This window comes from Opisthocomus hoazin, chromosome 4, assembly GCF_030867145.1.
Source record: "Opisthocomus hoazin isolate bOpiHoa1 chromosome 4, bOpiHoa1.hap1, whole genome shotgun sequence".
Lineage (NCBI taxonomy): Eukaryota > Metazoa > Chordata > Aves > Opisthocomiformes > Opisthocomidae > Opisthocomus > Opisthocomus hoazin.
Window position 1 is genome coordinate 24,205,842 of NC_134417.1, and position 14,732 is coordinate 24,220,573.

The 14,732-nt window shown below is 40.3% G+C and overlaps 1 protein-coding gene across 6 annotated transcripts in view; it reads left to right on the top strand.

Annotated features, from left to right (window-relative positions):
- The window catches only part of MECOM (MDS1 and EVI1 complex locus), a 348,374-nt gene that overhangs the window by 154,543 nt on the left and 179,099 nt on the right, over positions 1-14,732 (top strand). For all 6 annotated transcript variants that reach the window (XM_075418356.1, XM_075418358.1, XM_075418361.1 and 3 more), the window contains exon 2: positions 22-371. In XM_075418356.1, the coding sequence (XP_075274471.1) occupies positions 22-371 (350 nt within the window). The remainder of the gene's footprint in view (positions 1-21; positions 372-14,732) is intronic.

The following is a 14,732-nucleotide window of genomic DNA, read 5'->3' on the forward strand; positions in this document are numbered from 1 at the left end:
CTGTTTGGCTTTGTTTTCTAGGTGATGAATGTTTGTATGAAAGCTTTCCTGAACTTCCTTTGGAGGAAGAGCCAGAAGCTGATGGAGAGGTTGCAAACGTCCAGTGTCCAACATCCATCAGTATTCAAGAGCCGCCTTCTCCAGCCACCTCCAGCGAAGCTTTCACGCCAAATGAGAGCTCTCCTTACAAGGCTCCGATATACATTCCTGATGACATTCCCATTCCTTCAGAGTTTGAGCTCCGAGAATCCAACATTCCTGGAGCAGGATTAGGGATATGGACCAAAAGGAAGATTGAAGCAGGGGAAAAATTTGGCCCTTTTGTAGGAGAGCAGCGGCCACACCTTAAAGATCCCAGTTATGGTTGGGAGGTAAGACACTTTACATCTTTTTGGTCTTTTGCGGGTCTATAAACACAGAAATATTTGCCGAATTTGAGTCCTATCCTGCTGCATCCAGGGGATATTTATGTGCACGAAGACTGCTTTGTTGCCTTGTGGGGCTTTCTGGATGGAAACAAGTGTAAATTAAAAAGAAATACAGCAGGTATTATTGTTCATGAATGAAATTCGTCTGGGTAGATATTGACAGGTGATGCCTCTTTTGCAGAGTGAGAGGAAGAAGTTGCATTGTTGAAACATTTCTGTACCATTTTTAGTCTCCCTTTGGACGGTCCTGTCTGTGGTTCAGGGATTTGCAAACGACACCACGCTATCTGTTTGGAAAGAAACTGGGTGCTGCTTTCAGGGTTGTGCATTGCCACTTTCTGTCAACAACAGTTACAATAGCCTTTAAAATCTGGTCTTGTGTGGCTGAAATTGCTATTCTGGAACCCTGTGCTACTCAGGGACTTCGAAAGCTGGGGCTTTGATCTTGCTTCCATTCAACTTAATGGGAATTTTGCTGTTTATTTGGAGAAGTATGTTTGGATGCTGGTGTCAAACCTAGCGCACATGGGGATGATGTGGCTCATCTTACTTCAGCAGATGCTCTGAGAAATGTTGCTTTTCCTGGAGGAGCTCAAGGCCTCCTCTGGCAAGTGCAGCAGTTGCTTCTTGCTTTCCCTGCCTTTTGGGGGCAACATGTTTTCCTCGCTGTGATATTGCTGTGGAGCTGGCTGAGCTGCAGGTCCATGGTCAGGTCAGGGCTTTAGACCTCGAGCGGTGCACGTTTCCAGTTGTGTTAAGCTGTAAGAAATGTTCTTGCATGGTTTTATTCATAGTTTTAACAATGTGTTGTAGAAACAGAGTGCAATCTCAGCTTTCCATCTGTACGTTTCCTTTGGTTTCTGATAAGAGGAGAAGTGCAGAGTTTGCATGGCTCTCCAGGGGCACAGCTGACCTCTGGAGGGTTGGGAGATTCATTTTCCCAGGAAAAATGGAATTTCACTGCAGAGCAAAGCCTTGCAGATATGGTAGAAAATAGAGGTTTGATTTACTCTTAACTGTCCATAAATACTCGGTGAGTTCATTCCAAACTTTCCACGCAGTTGTTTAAACTTGAGACCTGTGACAATATGACACAATAGTGTCAGGAGAAATTATAGGCTTGGCAGCACTCTATCGAGTTAACAGACCCTGATGCAATATAATTACTGGTGAGAAATCTTTATTATTTGAAAAAGGCACCAGGAAACCATAAAATCTGACCTTTAACCACACCGTAATTAAGCTCAGATATTGATAACAGAAATTGGAGTAAAACTGCAGAGACACAGCTATGCTTGTAGGTTTAACGTATTCCAGCATAAGGGTATTTTAGACTGGATCCTCAGGTGGTGTAGTGCAGGATAGCCACACTAAAACTGAGGGAAACCGAACTAGATTTTCACACCCTTAGATGCTCTTAATATGCTGCAATGTTAGAGATGAGTTTTCCTGCTTAAAATATTTAGGATTTTGGGGTCTGCGAAACCCAGACAAGAAATGCATATCTTGATAGTGCTGGAAGCCCAGCTAGCAGACTGAATCCCTTTCAAGCTGCAGGACTCGTGCCATTTGAACAGTGTTACGTATTTGGGACAGCTGGGAAGAAGCTATTGAAAAGTGTTGCAGCAAAATCACACAAAATCAGCAGTCAAGTCCCTCTGCAGTTTGGCCACTCATCTAGAAGTGCTCTGCAGTGCTTAAAGAGCTTGAAACAATATTTTTTCCAACAAAGAGGGTTAAGTACGTTTATTGTAATTGAAGGGAGACAAAGAAATGCTGGTTACTGTAGCTTACACAATGAGTAAAATGGCATGTAGTGAAGGTTGAGGCTAAAGGACATATTTTGGGGGGCACCTGGTAGTGCTGAAGACCTTAGCAGTGTCCATCCCAGCCCAGATGCTCATCATCACACTGCTCTGGAAACCACCACTTCCTTGGACCTGTGTCTTGGGATAAAAAAGTGAGAAAGAAGCTGTTACTCGTGCAGGGGCGCAGGCAGTGTCAAAGGAAGTATGGGATGGTGAGGGAAAGGTATCACTGAGGTTTAAGTATACTCTTGGGAATTCAGATTCTTCTGGTGTCAGTTTTTCTGCCTGTTTGGGCATTTTTGTGAAACAGGGCGTTTGTCCTGCTGGGTGCCAAGAAGTTGGTTAACAAATGGGAAATGCAGTCTGCTGTAGCTGATATCAAGGTGAAATGTCATTATTATATTTTAAATGGAGGAAGGATAGAACCAAAGTTTCTCTGTGGTGCTGACTGTGGGTTTAAGTGACTTTGTAGCATGAGAGATTTTAAAATCTTTCTTTCCACAATGATACTTGCTTGCTGAGTGAATTGAACTGATGTAGATACTGTCACAATATTCTCTTATGTTTGATTATATGTAATTTCTAGAATAGTTCACAGTGCTATAGAGGTCAGCTGTATCTGGTGTCTTTAAAAGGCAAGATGTCTCAAACTGCTCATTGGATCCACAACCAACGAAAGCATTTCGCGGTGTCCTGGCTTACTCGTTTCTTCACTTTACTTATGCATTGTTCAGAGAAATACATAGTGGGGTTGCAACATTGCTAGTGTTTGTGTACTTATTTAATTCTCTTGAATAGACTGTCCTGTGGCTACAGGGAGAATGATTGGACTGTTGGAAAAATCAGTCTGTCCATTTTATCTGCATGTTTCTGATTAAGGTGAAACACTGAATGTACTGAATGCATTGAATGTGGAAGGAAGAATCTCTTTTCAAGAAAATAGTTGGCATAAACATATTAAAATACTTTTGGAAGGAAAGCTGAGCATCTTCCTCAGCTGTGTTCTGAGGCTGCATATATTACTGATTTTGCTTTGAAAGATTTGCTTCTTTTTTACTGTTCGGGATTGCGAGGTAGCCTAGATAATCTTAAACAAGAAAATCTCACACCAAAATCTTACATGCACATTGCAGGGAAGATTTTATAGCTACACACAAATTTGGAATGTAACTACATTTTTGGAAAGACTTTTTTATTCCCTTGCAAAAGGTTGTCATAGTTTTGTGTATTTCCAGCTGTGGGATACTTCTGAGTTCCAGTTTTTGTAGCTGATGTCCATCTGAGTTGATACTAGAATTAGCCTGTAATGGCCAGGAGAGAAGTGGAAACCAGAGGAACTGCTGCTGTTAAATTTTGCAGCCAGGCAGCTGATGATAATGAAAAATTTGCTTCAGGAGGCTGAGGAATTTCCTGGGGTCTGTTCCTACATTCCCCTATAGCAAGACTGCCTATGGCATCAACGCAGAGTTTTGTCAAAGCAAGTCCAAGAAAACAATGTCTATTGTGTCCATTTATATACTTCAGCCATAAAGCACGCTCTGGGGCAAAGAGAATTTGTTGTGATATAGTTGTGCTTGGGTCATGATTAGAGTGCTATAGACCATTTAAAATGAAAAGCCATAAATTTGGATTTTATCTCATTTTGTGGGTCTAGAGCTGAGCATTATCTAATCAGGTATTGGTTAGCTAAAGTACAAATCGAACAGGGGGTCACCGGACAAGGGGAAAGGTCGACCTTTTTTGCAGTTTGTCACCGAGGTTTTAGTATTTGCCGGCAGCCCGAATATCCGAGGGGGTCGGGAGGCTGTTGCTCAGTGGTTGTTTGAAAAGGGAAAATTGACTGCTGCTTAATCAACAAAGAAAACAAGCTTTTAAGGGATGGCAGTAATTTTTTTTAAACAAAGCAAGGGAACACAAATTTAGTGATTTCATCGTGGTTCATGCCCTGCTATGAAAAACAACAGGGAGAGTATTTCAAAGAAAGCCTTTGAATAAGTCACCAAAGCACATGCACCTATCTTGGACTGGCATCTTCTGGAGTATGTGGAATATTCACATTCAGATCTCTTACTGTTATAGCAAACTCAGTCTCGTTCATAGGGACAATTTCTTCACAGTTCTTTTTATTCTAAACTTTTATTTCTTTACTAGGAAGGTAAAAACAGGAGCACTAAACTCTAATAAACCAAACGTCACAGAAGTAAAAATATATTTTAGAGGTTTATAAAGCAGCATATCATCTGTTTCTAGAGCAGAGTCTATTTTCTGAAGGCTCAAAAACATGTCAGATTTGGTGGAGTATGCTTGAGCTGATGCTGTTACTTCTAAATGGAAATTAGGAGGCTGTTTTTCTGCTTGCTTACCTCTAACGCTTTTGATGTGCATCTTTGGGGAAAGCTGGACAACTTCTTAATATATGTTTCGGAGTAAAGGCTTCTAACTGATCTATAGGGAATGGAATAGTTACAATTGTACGTTCCAATTCTGTATGCTTCGGCTTTCTTATGCCATATTTTAAATTTAAATTTAGGTTTATTTGAGATTCTGGGTTCTTTGTGTACTGTCTGTCTTTATGAAAAATAAACAAGTTACACATTTGTAAAGGTGTGGGTTTTAGAGTTGGAATCTGAGGTATATGCTCCCATATCTGGGTTGTAGCACCCAAACTGATAGCTTGGTTTTCTTGCTCTCAGCATCCAAAAACTTCCACTGTAATCAACAGAGTTACCAGCTGATTCCTCTCTATGTATAGATGTTATCTCCTATTTTTGAGCATCTCCTTTGGAAAATCTTTGTCAGTGTTGAAAGTGGCATCTGTTGCTAGTTTTTGTTCTGTTTTTATAAAAAAGAATCTTCTAAATAACTGTACATGGGATTCACGCATCTTAAAGTCTGTGTTAAACTATTCTTAATAAACAATGAGAGTGCCAAGGGAAATAACTCCTGTAGTTAGTGAAATCACACTGGGAGAAAGCAGTAGATTATGTCTTTTTCAAAAGGGAAAAATAAAAGTAACAAACTCTTCATTGCTTCTGAATATTTTTCTTTGGGATGTGGAGTTTGTCCTGGTGTTAAATAAATAAAAACGTTTAAAAAAGTGCTGTTGTCTGACACTTTCACACTGCACTGATTTTTACAGACCAAAACTTGACCTTTCCTTGAATTGTTTTGAAGAGCATTAACATGCAAAGCAATGCCACTCTCAATCAGGTGGTTGGAAAGTGGGGAAGTATAATGCAGATTCCGTGCATACATTTTCTCCTTGCATATGGATTTCAGCAAAACTTTGCAAAGTTATTATTGAAGCAAAAGCAGCAATAAGAATAGGGGTTATGCTTGTATTTGGAATTAAAAAGGAATAATTTGTTTGATCATGGGGGGTGGGGATACTTTTTGATCAATACAAGACCAACCTTGTTTTGCAGATAGTGTGTTCTCCCCCGGGTCAACAGACCATCTACGTCTGGCACCTGCAGGTGGGGGTGACATCCTTACCTTTTCTTCAGTACTTGGGTGATGTTTTATCCTATTTGGAGCTCAGCTTTGCAAGGCAGAGAGTACTCTGGCTGGGATCCAACAAAGCACTTAGGCACGGGCTTATCATCAACAGGATTACCCAGGTGTCTGAGTTAAGCACGTGCTTAGCTGCTGTGCTAAGCTCTCCGTTAGGGACAGAGTGTTCAGTGCCATGTAGGATGGAGTCTGTACCATGTATCCTGCCTGGGGTGAGTGTGCATGAGGGTGCTTAAGTCAGCCCCTCGAAAGCTGAGTACAAAAAAGACATTACTTACCATGCTGCTGATGTTACCGGTCTGAATTCTGTTGTTTGCGTCTGTGTCTTGTCGTGAGGCTGTGACTAAGTCAGATGCTACTGCAGCGATAGGAGTCCTGTAACAAGGCAGGCAGGTGGTTTGTGAGCCAACCATCACTCTAAGGGGGATGTTGGTTTTATACCCCAACCAGCTACCTGGCTGTTAACAGCAGCTTCCTCCCTGCTCAGAGGACAGGTAGTTTATAATTACTAATGAACAAACATCAGGTCCGTGAATAGCAAGATACAAGCAGGTGGACTTGTCATTCAGTTTGAATTAAATATATTGACAGCAAAGGGGAGACCTGTTGGTCCTTGGGGTTGTTTCATGTGGGTGGAAGAGGTTTAGGACATGGGGATAACAGACATTAGACTGCTGTTGTCTTTCTCTACTGTTCCTTACTTCCGCTCTTTAATTTTCCTGATTGTTTGATTAACATGATTAAGCTCATCATGAGGTTAGTGGGACATGATGCTCTATTTTTTTGGACAAAGACCACAACTTGCTTTTGCTCAGGCAAAGCTACTGCTCACTGGAAAGGGGAACATGAACAAGATCTGTAAAACTCCTTCTTTGGCTCTACGATGGTGCTATTCTCAGAAAACATTCAAAACTGCATCGCACAAGGTAGCCAAGAGGCTGTAGCGGCTGCCAGAAGGGAGGTGCTGCTCACCCCTGTCCTGAGCCAGCTCTGGCACCGGGGTTGCTGTTCATGGGGCTGATAAGTCGCTGAGCCAACCCAAAGTCAGCTTGGCAGCAGCATCAGGAAGAGGTTTTCAGCTGGTGCAGGAGGCTGAGCTGGTGTAGCACGGCTGTGAAATCTCACATAAAACCTCTGTCTCGATTAAACCTGAAATGGTCTGTGTAGAATTGACTGTTTCTTCACCCGATGCTCCATCGTGTCCTTGACCTTGGGGGCAGGAAATCGCCCATTTCATGGCATGGTCTAAAGCCACGGAAACCTCTCTGTAGTTCTGTGTACGTATTCCCCACAAAGACACAGAGGTTTTAATTTAATCAGGAGGTGCATTAACTCCTTAGGGAAGCAGAGCGAAACCTTAAGGGTCAAGTGGACTTAGAAGTAGGAAGGGGAGAAGGAAGTTTGTTACCTTCTTCAGAGAAGAACTGGGGGTATATTTCAGGAATTGGTATTCCTCTTCAAAAGAAGGTGGTTATTTACTCAAATGTGACCTGGGTAGATTTTATCTGAGTCCAGTAGTACTTTATCTAAGCAGGTAATACCACTAAATAAACTGAGAGAAAAGCTGACATTGATCTGTGAGATTATCAAAATATGAAGAAAAAGAATTGTGAGGTATGCCAGATGTCCCTTTAAAAGACAAAGACTGTAAATTAAATGTAGCTGTTAAGAAAGATGACATCAGAAAGACAATTAAAAAAGATAGAACTGAAGAGAATAATTGCATCTAATAGAACTGACAAACAATCATAATTCTTCCCATTAAATAAATATGTTGTAAAAAAATTTATTATGAAATGCCACATTATGCAAGCCAGGATTCAGAGATGAGTTCTTTGCATTAGGTACAGTAGATGCCATTAAGGAAAATAGTCAATATGTCACTAAGCCACGGCCTGTAAAATTAAATTGATTCGGTAAATGTAAGTAAGATAGATCTGTTTGCTTTCATCGTCAATTTTGAGTGGGTGAACAGGTGATGTCACCAACCTGGGAGCGATAAAGATGCAGGACCATCTGGAAAGCTTTGTGATGGATGGGCAACTGCTTTTGGATAGTGACAGTGCTGTGGTACTTTGTCACTTGGGATGCAGTACTTAATAACTTTTCAATACCATCATAATAAATTTCACTGCCTTATTAATATAGAAATGGTGAGTTATTACTGTGATGGCTATTGTAAATAACAAGAGATGCAGCTGTCAAAAGCTGATTGTTTGGGCATGTTTCTTTAAGCAACACAGTTGACTTGGGATAATCAACGTATGTCTATACCAGCAGAGTTTATTGCTCTTGTCAAAAGAAAAAGCTGCATTATTCAAAAATTATATGAAGTCCATAATAAACAAGTTTAATATATTATCAGACTTTTCCTATAAGTTTCCTAACACAGAACAATAAATCACTTTTAATAATGCTTTTCTGTGTACAATAATATCCTTATGCTGTAATAATGTCCTTTCCTAACTATTCACCAAACAGAGAACTTCTGAAAAAATGGAAAGGTATCTCTCACTCATCAGAACACTTACAAAATTAAATCTCCCTATTTCATTAGAAGGCTACTTTTGATATAAAGCTGATGGGCTCTAGCTGTGTCTGTCTTTTTTATTTTAATTGAGCAGATGTAGTTAAAAGTAATCTATGACAAAGAAATTAAGACAAAATTATAACCATGTGTCCCTAAATACCAGCAGGAACGAGCATCTGTGGGTGTTTTATGAAAGCCCAGGACTGCTCCGTGGCATTGCTGTTAATGTCATCGGTCTGAGGACTGGAGAGAAACAAAATGCATAGATAGTTGTTAGCAGAAGATGAATTACCAGATCAATCATGTAGCACCATTCAGAGTATTATACCATTGTTCCCTGGGAAGATAATTAAATCAATGATGTCTTTTTTATTTGTGTAGAAAGGCACAAACTTGTAAAGAATATCCAAAGCTCCTCAAACATATTATTTCTGGATATTTTTTTTTTCTTTAAACCCTCCTGACTTTGCCTTTCAGGCTTTAGCTTTGTCCCTCTTTTCAATTAAATCTCTCTCCACAATTTCTATGACTGCTGAAAAGAGAGCCAGCAGTCTATTAACAGGCAATAAAGTTCAGGAAGCCTAAGACTAGTTTCTTGGGTCAGAGGTGAAAATTGCATACTAAATGAAACAAAGGTGTGTCTTGATGGCTCAACAAGCAGTGGAGAGAGGAGCATGCATGTGGGCAGGAGGAGACGGTCGTCATTAAACAGAAGCAAATGAAGGCAGCAGTTAGTGTATGGCAGAATGCTTATTAACCCAAATGAACACATGCACTTCAGAGGATACATCACTGAGGTTTGGCATTTAAACCACCATGTGATTTAACAGTACCATTGAAATCTGGGCATTTCTTCTTGTAAAGACATCACTAAACTTTAAACACAAAAGAAAAGCCCCAATTCCTACTTGTTAGGGCCTGCGGACTTGGGTGTTTTCATCAGAATGGTACAAAAATATACTTATCTGGAAGTAAAGAATAGAAAACAGTAATTGGCTAAGAAGATATTTCCACCCCAGAGAATATTAATATGGCTTTCTATTGACGTGACAGCCCTCATGTTTCCTGGCTCAGTGGTAGGCAGCACTCGCAGGAGTGAAGACATACGTTGTCATAATCCAGCCCAATTTTATGTGATCGTATTAAATTTGACACGTAAGGTAAGCATAAATTTTGAAATAAATACAAATGTTAAGTAGCCCTTCCTTTTAAAGTATAGTCCTAGAATTTGCTGTGGAAAGATGTAAATGATTCCACAAAAGGCATAACATTTCATCAGGTGAAGCCTACGGCACGAAGGGGCTCTTGTGTATAGCGGGTTTCCCAAAGTGTTGTTCTTAGTCTTGACTTGATGAAGTGTATTGGCAAGGTGCATGAGTGGGCTTTTTACATGCTGTGCTGGAGACCTGGTGCGTAGCTGTTCAGGATTTCCAAGAGTAACTTTCAGTGCCCTCCTGTCTTCTTGAAATGGCCTCAAGTGGTAAACTGGCTTTCAAAAATGTAGCTATGACTATATATATGTATTTTATTCAAAATTAAATCTCAATATTCATGTTGTCTAAGAGATTTCCCATCACAGTATTTCTGTTGCTTACAGCCGTGGGTATTTCAAAACCCCTACAGTTATGTTGATTTTGTGCAAAAATGTAGATCTCTACAGGATGGGAAAATGGAGATTTGGGTATGGGAAAGCTTCAGCATTACTGCATTTACAGAAAATATTCTTTAAAGTTAAATTTTATGCAGTAGCCTAGTGATGATGTCTGTATAAGCCCAAATTTGCATGTGAACATCAAAAAAAGTAATTTTTCTTGCTACTGTTAACTTGACATCTAACTTTTTAGAATACCTACATGGGTAGGTGCTCAAATGAGCAGTTATCAAGGAGGCGAGAAAATAGTTTGTCTTCTTTTAATGCTAAACCTTGAGATGATCCTACCAAAACCTTGGCGTCTGCAGAGGAAGATGGTGCTGATGCCCAGTACAGAAAGGGAGAGCTGCCGTGTGCTGCAGTGCCTTGCTGTGCCCTTTGAAATAACGCTATCCCTTCAGCACAGAGGACATCATCGTACAATTTTCTCTTAATTAAGACTATGAGAAGAGGCCTTTTTTCTTACTTGTTTGAAGATCTGTGGTCTCAAAGTGCATCACCCTCGACCAGCTGGCCCAGGGCAGTGCAGCTCTCTTCTTCCTTCATCACTCTTTTCCTCCTTTTCCCATAGCCAGAGCTACTCTCCTCCATGTAGTCCCAAAATCTTGCAGCCACCTGGGATCCTTGCACTGCCTCATGGAAAACCCTGTAATTTCCTCCTGTACATCTCTGCCTTTTGCATCTGCCCCGTATCTTCCCGACTTTATTTTTCAGCAGGTCACTGCTATGATGGTAATCTTTGCCTTCTACATTAACCCTGTATGCAGTCTGCTAACCAGGCTCCGATTGCCTTTTAGTGCTTGCTTATATTTTAAACTTTCTGCTGCATCCTCTCCTGTCTCTGCTCTCCTCATGTCAACATTTCGGTGTCCCTCAGTCCATTCAGGCTTGGTGCTTTGCCATTCTTGGGGACACAGTCTGCCCGTACCTTCCTTCATACTCTTTCCTCTGCTTGAAACATCACCACTGTCGCGCTTGGCAAAGCAGCTCACCCCCTACCAGTACATGGCTCCACCATTTCCTTTCAAAGCTGATTTTCCCAAATCATCTCCCAAATTTGATGGCTGGCATTGTTGTGAAAAAGTCAACATTTCACCTTCTGTCCTCAAAGCCCGTTCCCTCCTGCTGATGCAAGTGAAGATGAATAAAGCATGTGTTTTAGGCAGAAATAATGATGCCCTGTTTTCACACTAGTTTAAATATTTTAAAATTATGACTTTAACAGAAGCTAATGTGAGTGTAAAGAAACCCTTGTGGTAGGGATTCAGCTCGGTACGTGTCACTTGTTGGGCATTTGCATTCAAATACTTTTGTGCTTCTGGAGCATTTTTAAGACTTGACTCTCTGCTCCCACCACCCATGGCAACAATGCACTAGCAGAAGATGAAAGTTCTGGTTTTCAGCGCCAGCATTCCTGAATAAAATTTAGCCGATTGCAACAGTATCATTTCAGGTGTGATTTTTAGTGGGTTTGAGCTTGAACGGGTTTAGAATAGGTGCCTGAGCAGCTTTTGTTCCCATGCTAATGCCCCCGCAGCAGTGGGAGTCAGGAGCAGTGAAATGGTGACCTGAAATAGCAGATGGCTCCAAACAGAGCTGGATTAATGTGAAATGGGGCCTCTGTTTCAGCCAGCCAGCCTGGGGGCACCCTTGCCGTACCCCATCCGGGATCCCCTTGAGCCATACCCACCCACCAAACCCATCGCCACCGAGCCCCTGGTCCTGCAGCAGAGAAGAAATTCCCCAAAGTGGGTCTTGAGCAGCCCTGAGACAATGCTGAGATGTGTTTACTGCTGAACGTTAAACAGCAGAGGATTTAAAACCCAATTTGCCAGATTCTGATAGGCTTTGTATAATTTTTACACATTTAATGTATTTGGAAAATTTGGCAGTAGCATTCCTCCTCCTGTGATATTGCCAGGCTTACTCTATAATGCTGAAGAAGAAGAAGAAGAAAAAAAAGCCTTAGTGTTGGGAATTATAAATAATTTGATGCAACAGGTTTAAGTTACCATTTCTGTGGTGAAAAGAAAAGCTTAGCATGATCCAGATTTTCCTTGGTTTCCTCCCATTCTGTTGAGAAGCAGAGGTATTCACATTTCTTTGTCTAACAGTTTTATAATGTCTTAAGAGATTAACAGTGAGCATGAATGAGGGGCTGAGGATTAGACGACAAAAAGCCCGGGCCGTCCACTACCTTGTTTGCACATTTTACATTTTTCAGCATTGCTGAGTGAGTATAGAAACTAAGGAAAGATAATAAGGACCAGAGTCCCAAAAGTGTTTAGTGATTCAAAAAAATTCAGATGCCATGTCAGAACTGACAGAATGATGGAGCATTATGTGGCAGGACCCACTTTTTTGTCTTAGGGTAAGCTCTCGCCCTGAGTGAATGCAGATGTTATCGCAGGATCCCAGACACACAGTCAGTGAAATGTGACAAGCTGTCAGCAAAGTTACACTACGTTGATTTTGCTAAAATATCCCAAAGCTTTATGCATGGCTTTTTTTTTTTTTAAAAATACAGAAAACTCTTAGATCAATCAATTGGGGAGGAGGGTGGGGAAAAAATGGTTACAGTAACCTTTCCAGTCGGGAATCCTTTGAATGGTTCAGACGTGGCTTGTAAAAGTTGTTTTTTTCTTTTTTTTTTAAGAGTGGGGAAAATTGTAATCTGAAATATTTGGAGGGTTACGTTGTTATCGGTAAAATTTCTGAAAGCAAAGCACAAGCATGGTAAGGCTGTTAACCACATGTCATACTGTGTCAGTCATTCCCCGAATGATTTGGGTATTTACCCTGGTGAAATGCTTAGTCAAATCGGTAATAGCAGCCAGCAAAGAGAATCCTACCAGTACTCAGCTAGGCTTACTCTTTAGTGGGGTATCAGCTTCAAAATAAGCAGTTTATAAGCAATTGTAATTCCTTTACTGTTTTTTTACTTTTATTTTAATATATTTTTTTCCTACCTCAGAAATACACTTAAATGAGCTGGTAAAATTGCAAACTGAATGGCGAAAAGGATGTAAAGTGAATTGGTTAAAACATGCTCAGAAAATAAAAATATATGTCAGGGAAAATCAATGTAAATGAGCTAAATTCAGATGCTCTGAATTCATAGTGAGGCTTAGAAAATGACCTTTGCTTTGAATTTTGGGTCTGCAAGAGATATTTGATTTGTAAATATTGTAACAAGATACAAGCTTTTTAAATTTTGAGCAGAGAAAGAAGGGCCCCGCTCTGCATAATCTTAGATATTTAAGTCTCAAGGAATCTGCAGTGAAGTGATGTTATTTATATGCCAACACACCCCCAGGACTGTGCTCAGTATTTTCTTGTTTTAATACTTCATTACTTAGAAAATATAAATATATACTGGGAAACATACAAAAGATTTTCACTTTTGAATTAAGACTGCGTCAGGTTCAAACCTTTACATAATTAGAGGACAGGGAGCCTAAAATACTGATGTCTTCCATTTATTTCTCAGATTTATTTTAAAAGTACACTGCCTTGTACAGGCGAGTAGATTTTTTGATTTGAAAGTGTCAAAGTAAATTGCCTATCTGTTTTGTAAGTAATTATATATATCATTTACAGGAACCCTTTTAATAGTCTGTATTCTTGTCTTATTACTGTTAGCTTAAACCTAAATTTAATGGGAAGGCTGTTTATAGTGGCAAGAACTAACATATTTTGCTAGAATATGAGTTGCAATATGTTCATTCTCTTCAAAGCAGAGCAGAATAATGCATGTGATTTATAACCAGTTTAGGTCTCCTTTTGACTAAGATGATCTTGGATTATTTGTTTCAATATACTGAAAATATTAATTTGCTTCTAGAAGCAGGGGAGAAAGGGAAACCTACTCAGTCACAATTTAGTGTAATTTGTGTTATAACAAACCGTATTGCCAGACAATGCAACAACCTTCCCTGCTTCTGAAAAATGGGGTGCAAAGATGCTTAGGAGAGAACATCTCGCACAGCCTTTTTGCAAAAAACCCCGAAGTAAACAATCCAACTGAATTATGCATATAGAGGAAATGATTGAGAATATGTTTAGCTGGTAATCGTGCTCATGCTGAAGTTTTAAATTTCATCTGTCTGCTCAGATCTATTGTGATCCATTAAGTGGCTTCCTTTTTTTCCGACAAATTGAATGCTGCAACTGCAAGGAGCTCTTTTGTTCTTTTAATTCAGTCAGCATGGAAATGATTTTCTCATTTCAGGCCCTTTTCTGTCCTCTCTTCATTGTGTCAATAAAATAGAGTTGTGCAGAGCTGCTCTAATCAGCTTAGAGTGCTAATTCATTGCACTGGGATGCTATCTGGGTCCGGCTACAGGTGGGCACTATAAGGGGTCAGTCTCCAGGGGAGTCTAATTGTGTCTCTCTTGGGTCTTGTTTGCGGAATAACTGAAATCTCAAACCCCGGTTTAAGCAAGGAAGGGAAAACGCACAAACACGGGCATATAGGAGCACGCACGGTCTCTAGATGCACTGCTCCGTCTCTAAGTAGTTTCCATTTTGACACTGTTGGAGGAAGGGAATGCCTTAGTTCAGTGGCAAAAGAGTAATAAGAAACTTTGCAGATTGTTTTTAAAATGTAAATACGAATTTAGTCATTCTGAGATACAGGTGTGCAAGAGTGAAATGGATGCCGTGGTGTTGGTGAGAGGTTTCGGGGAGGCTGGCCTTTAAATTTTTGAAGCTTTCAAAAGATTAATGAAAAACAAGAAGATGCATTATATGAATCACAAGTCCTCCCTGCGTGTGCTGGCAGTGTCTTTAGCAAGCTTTTC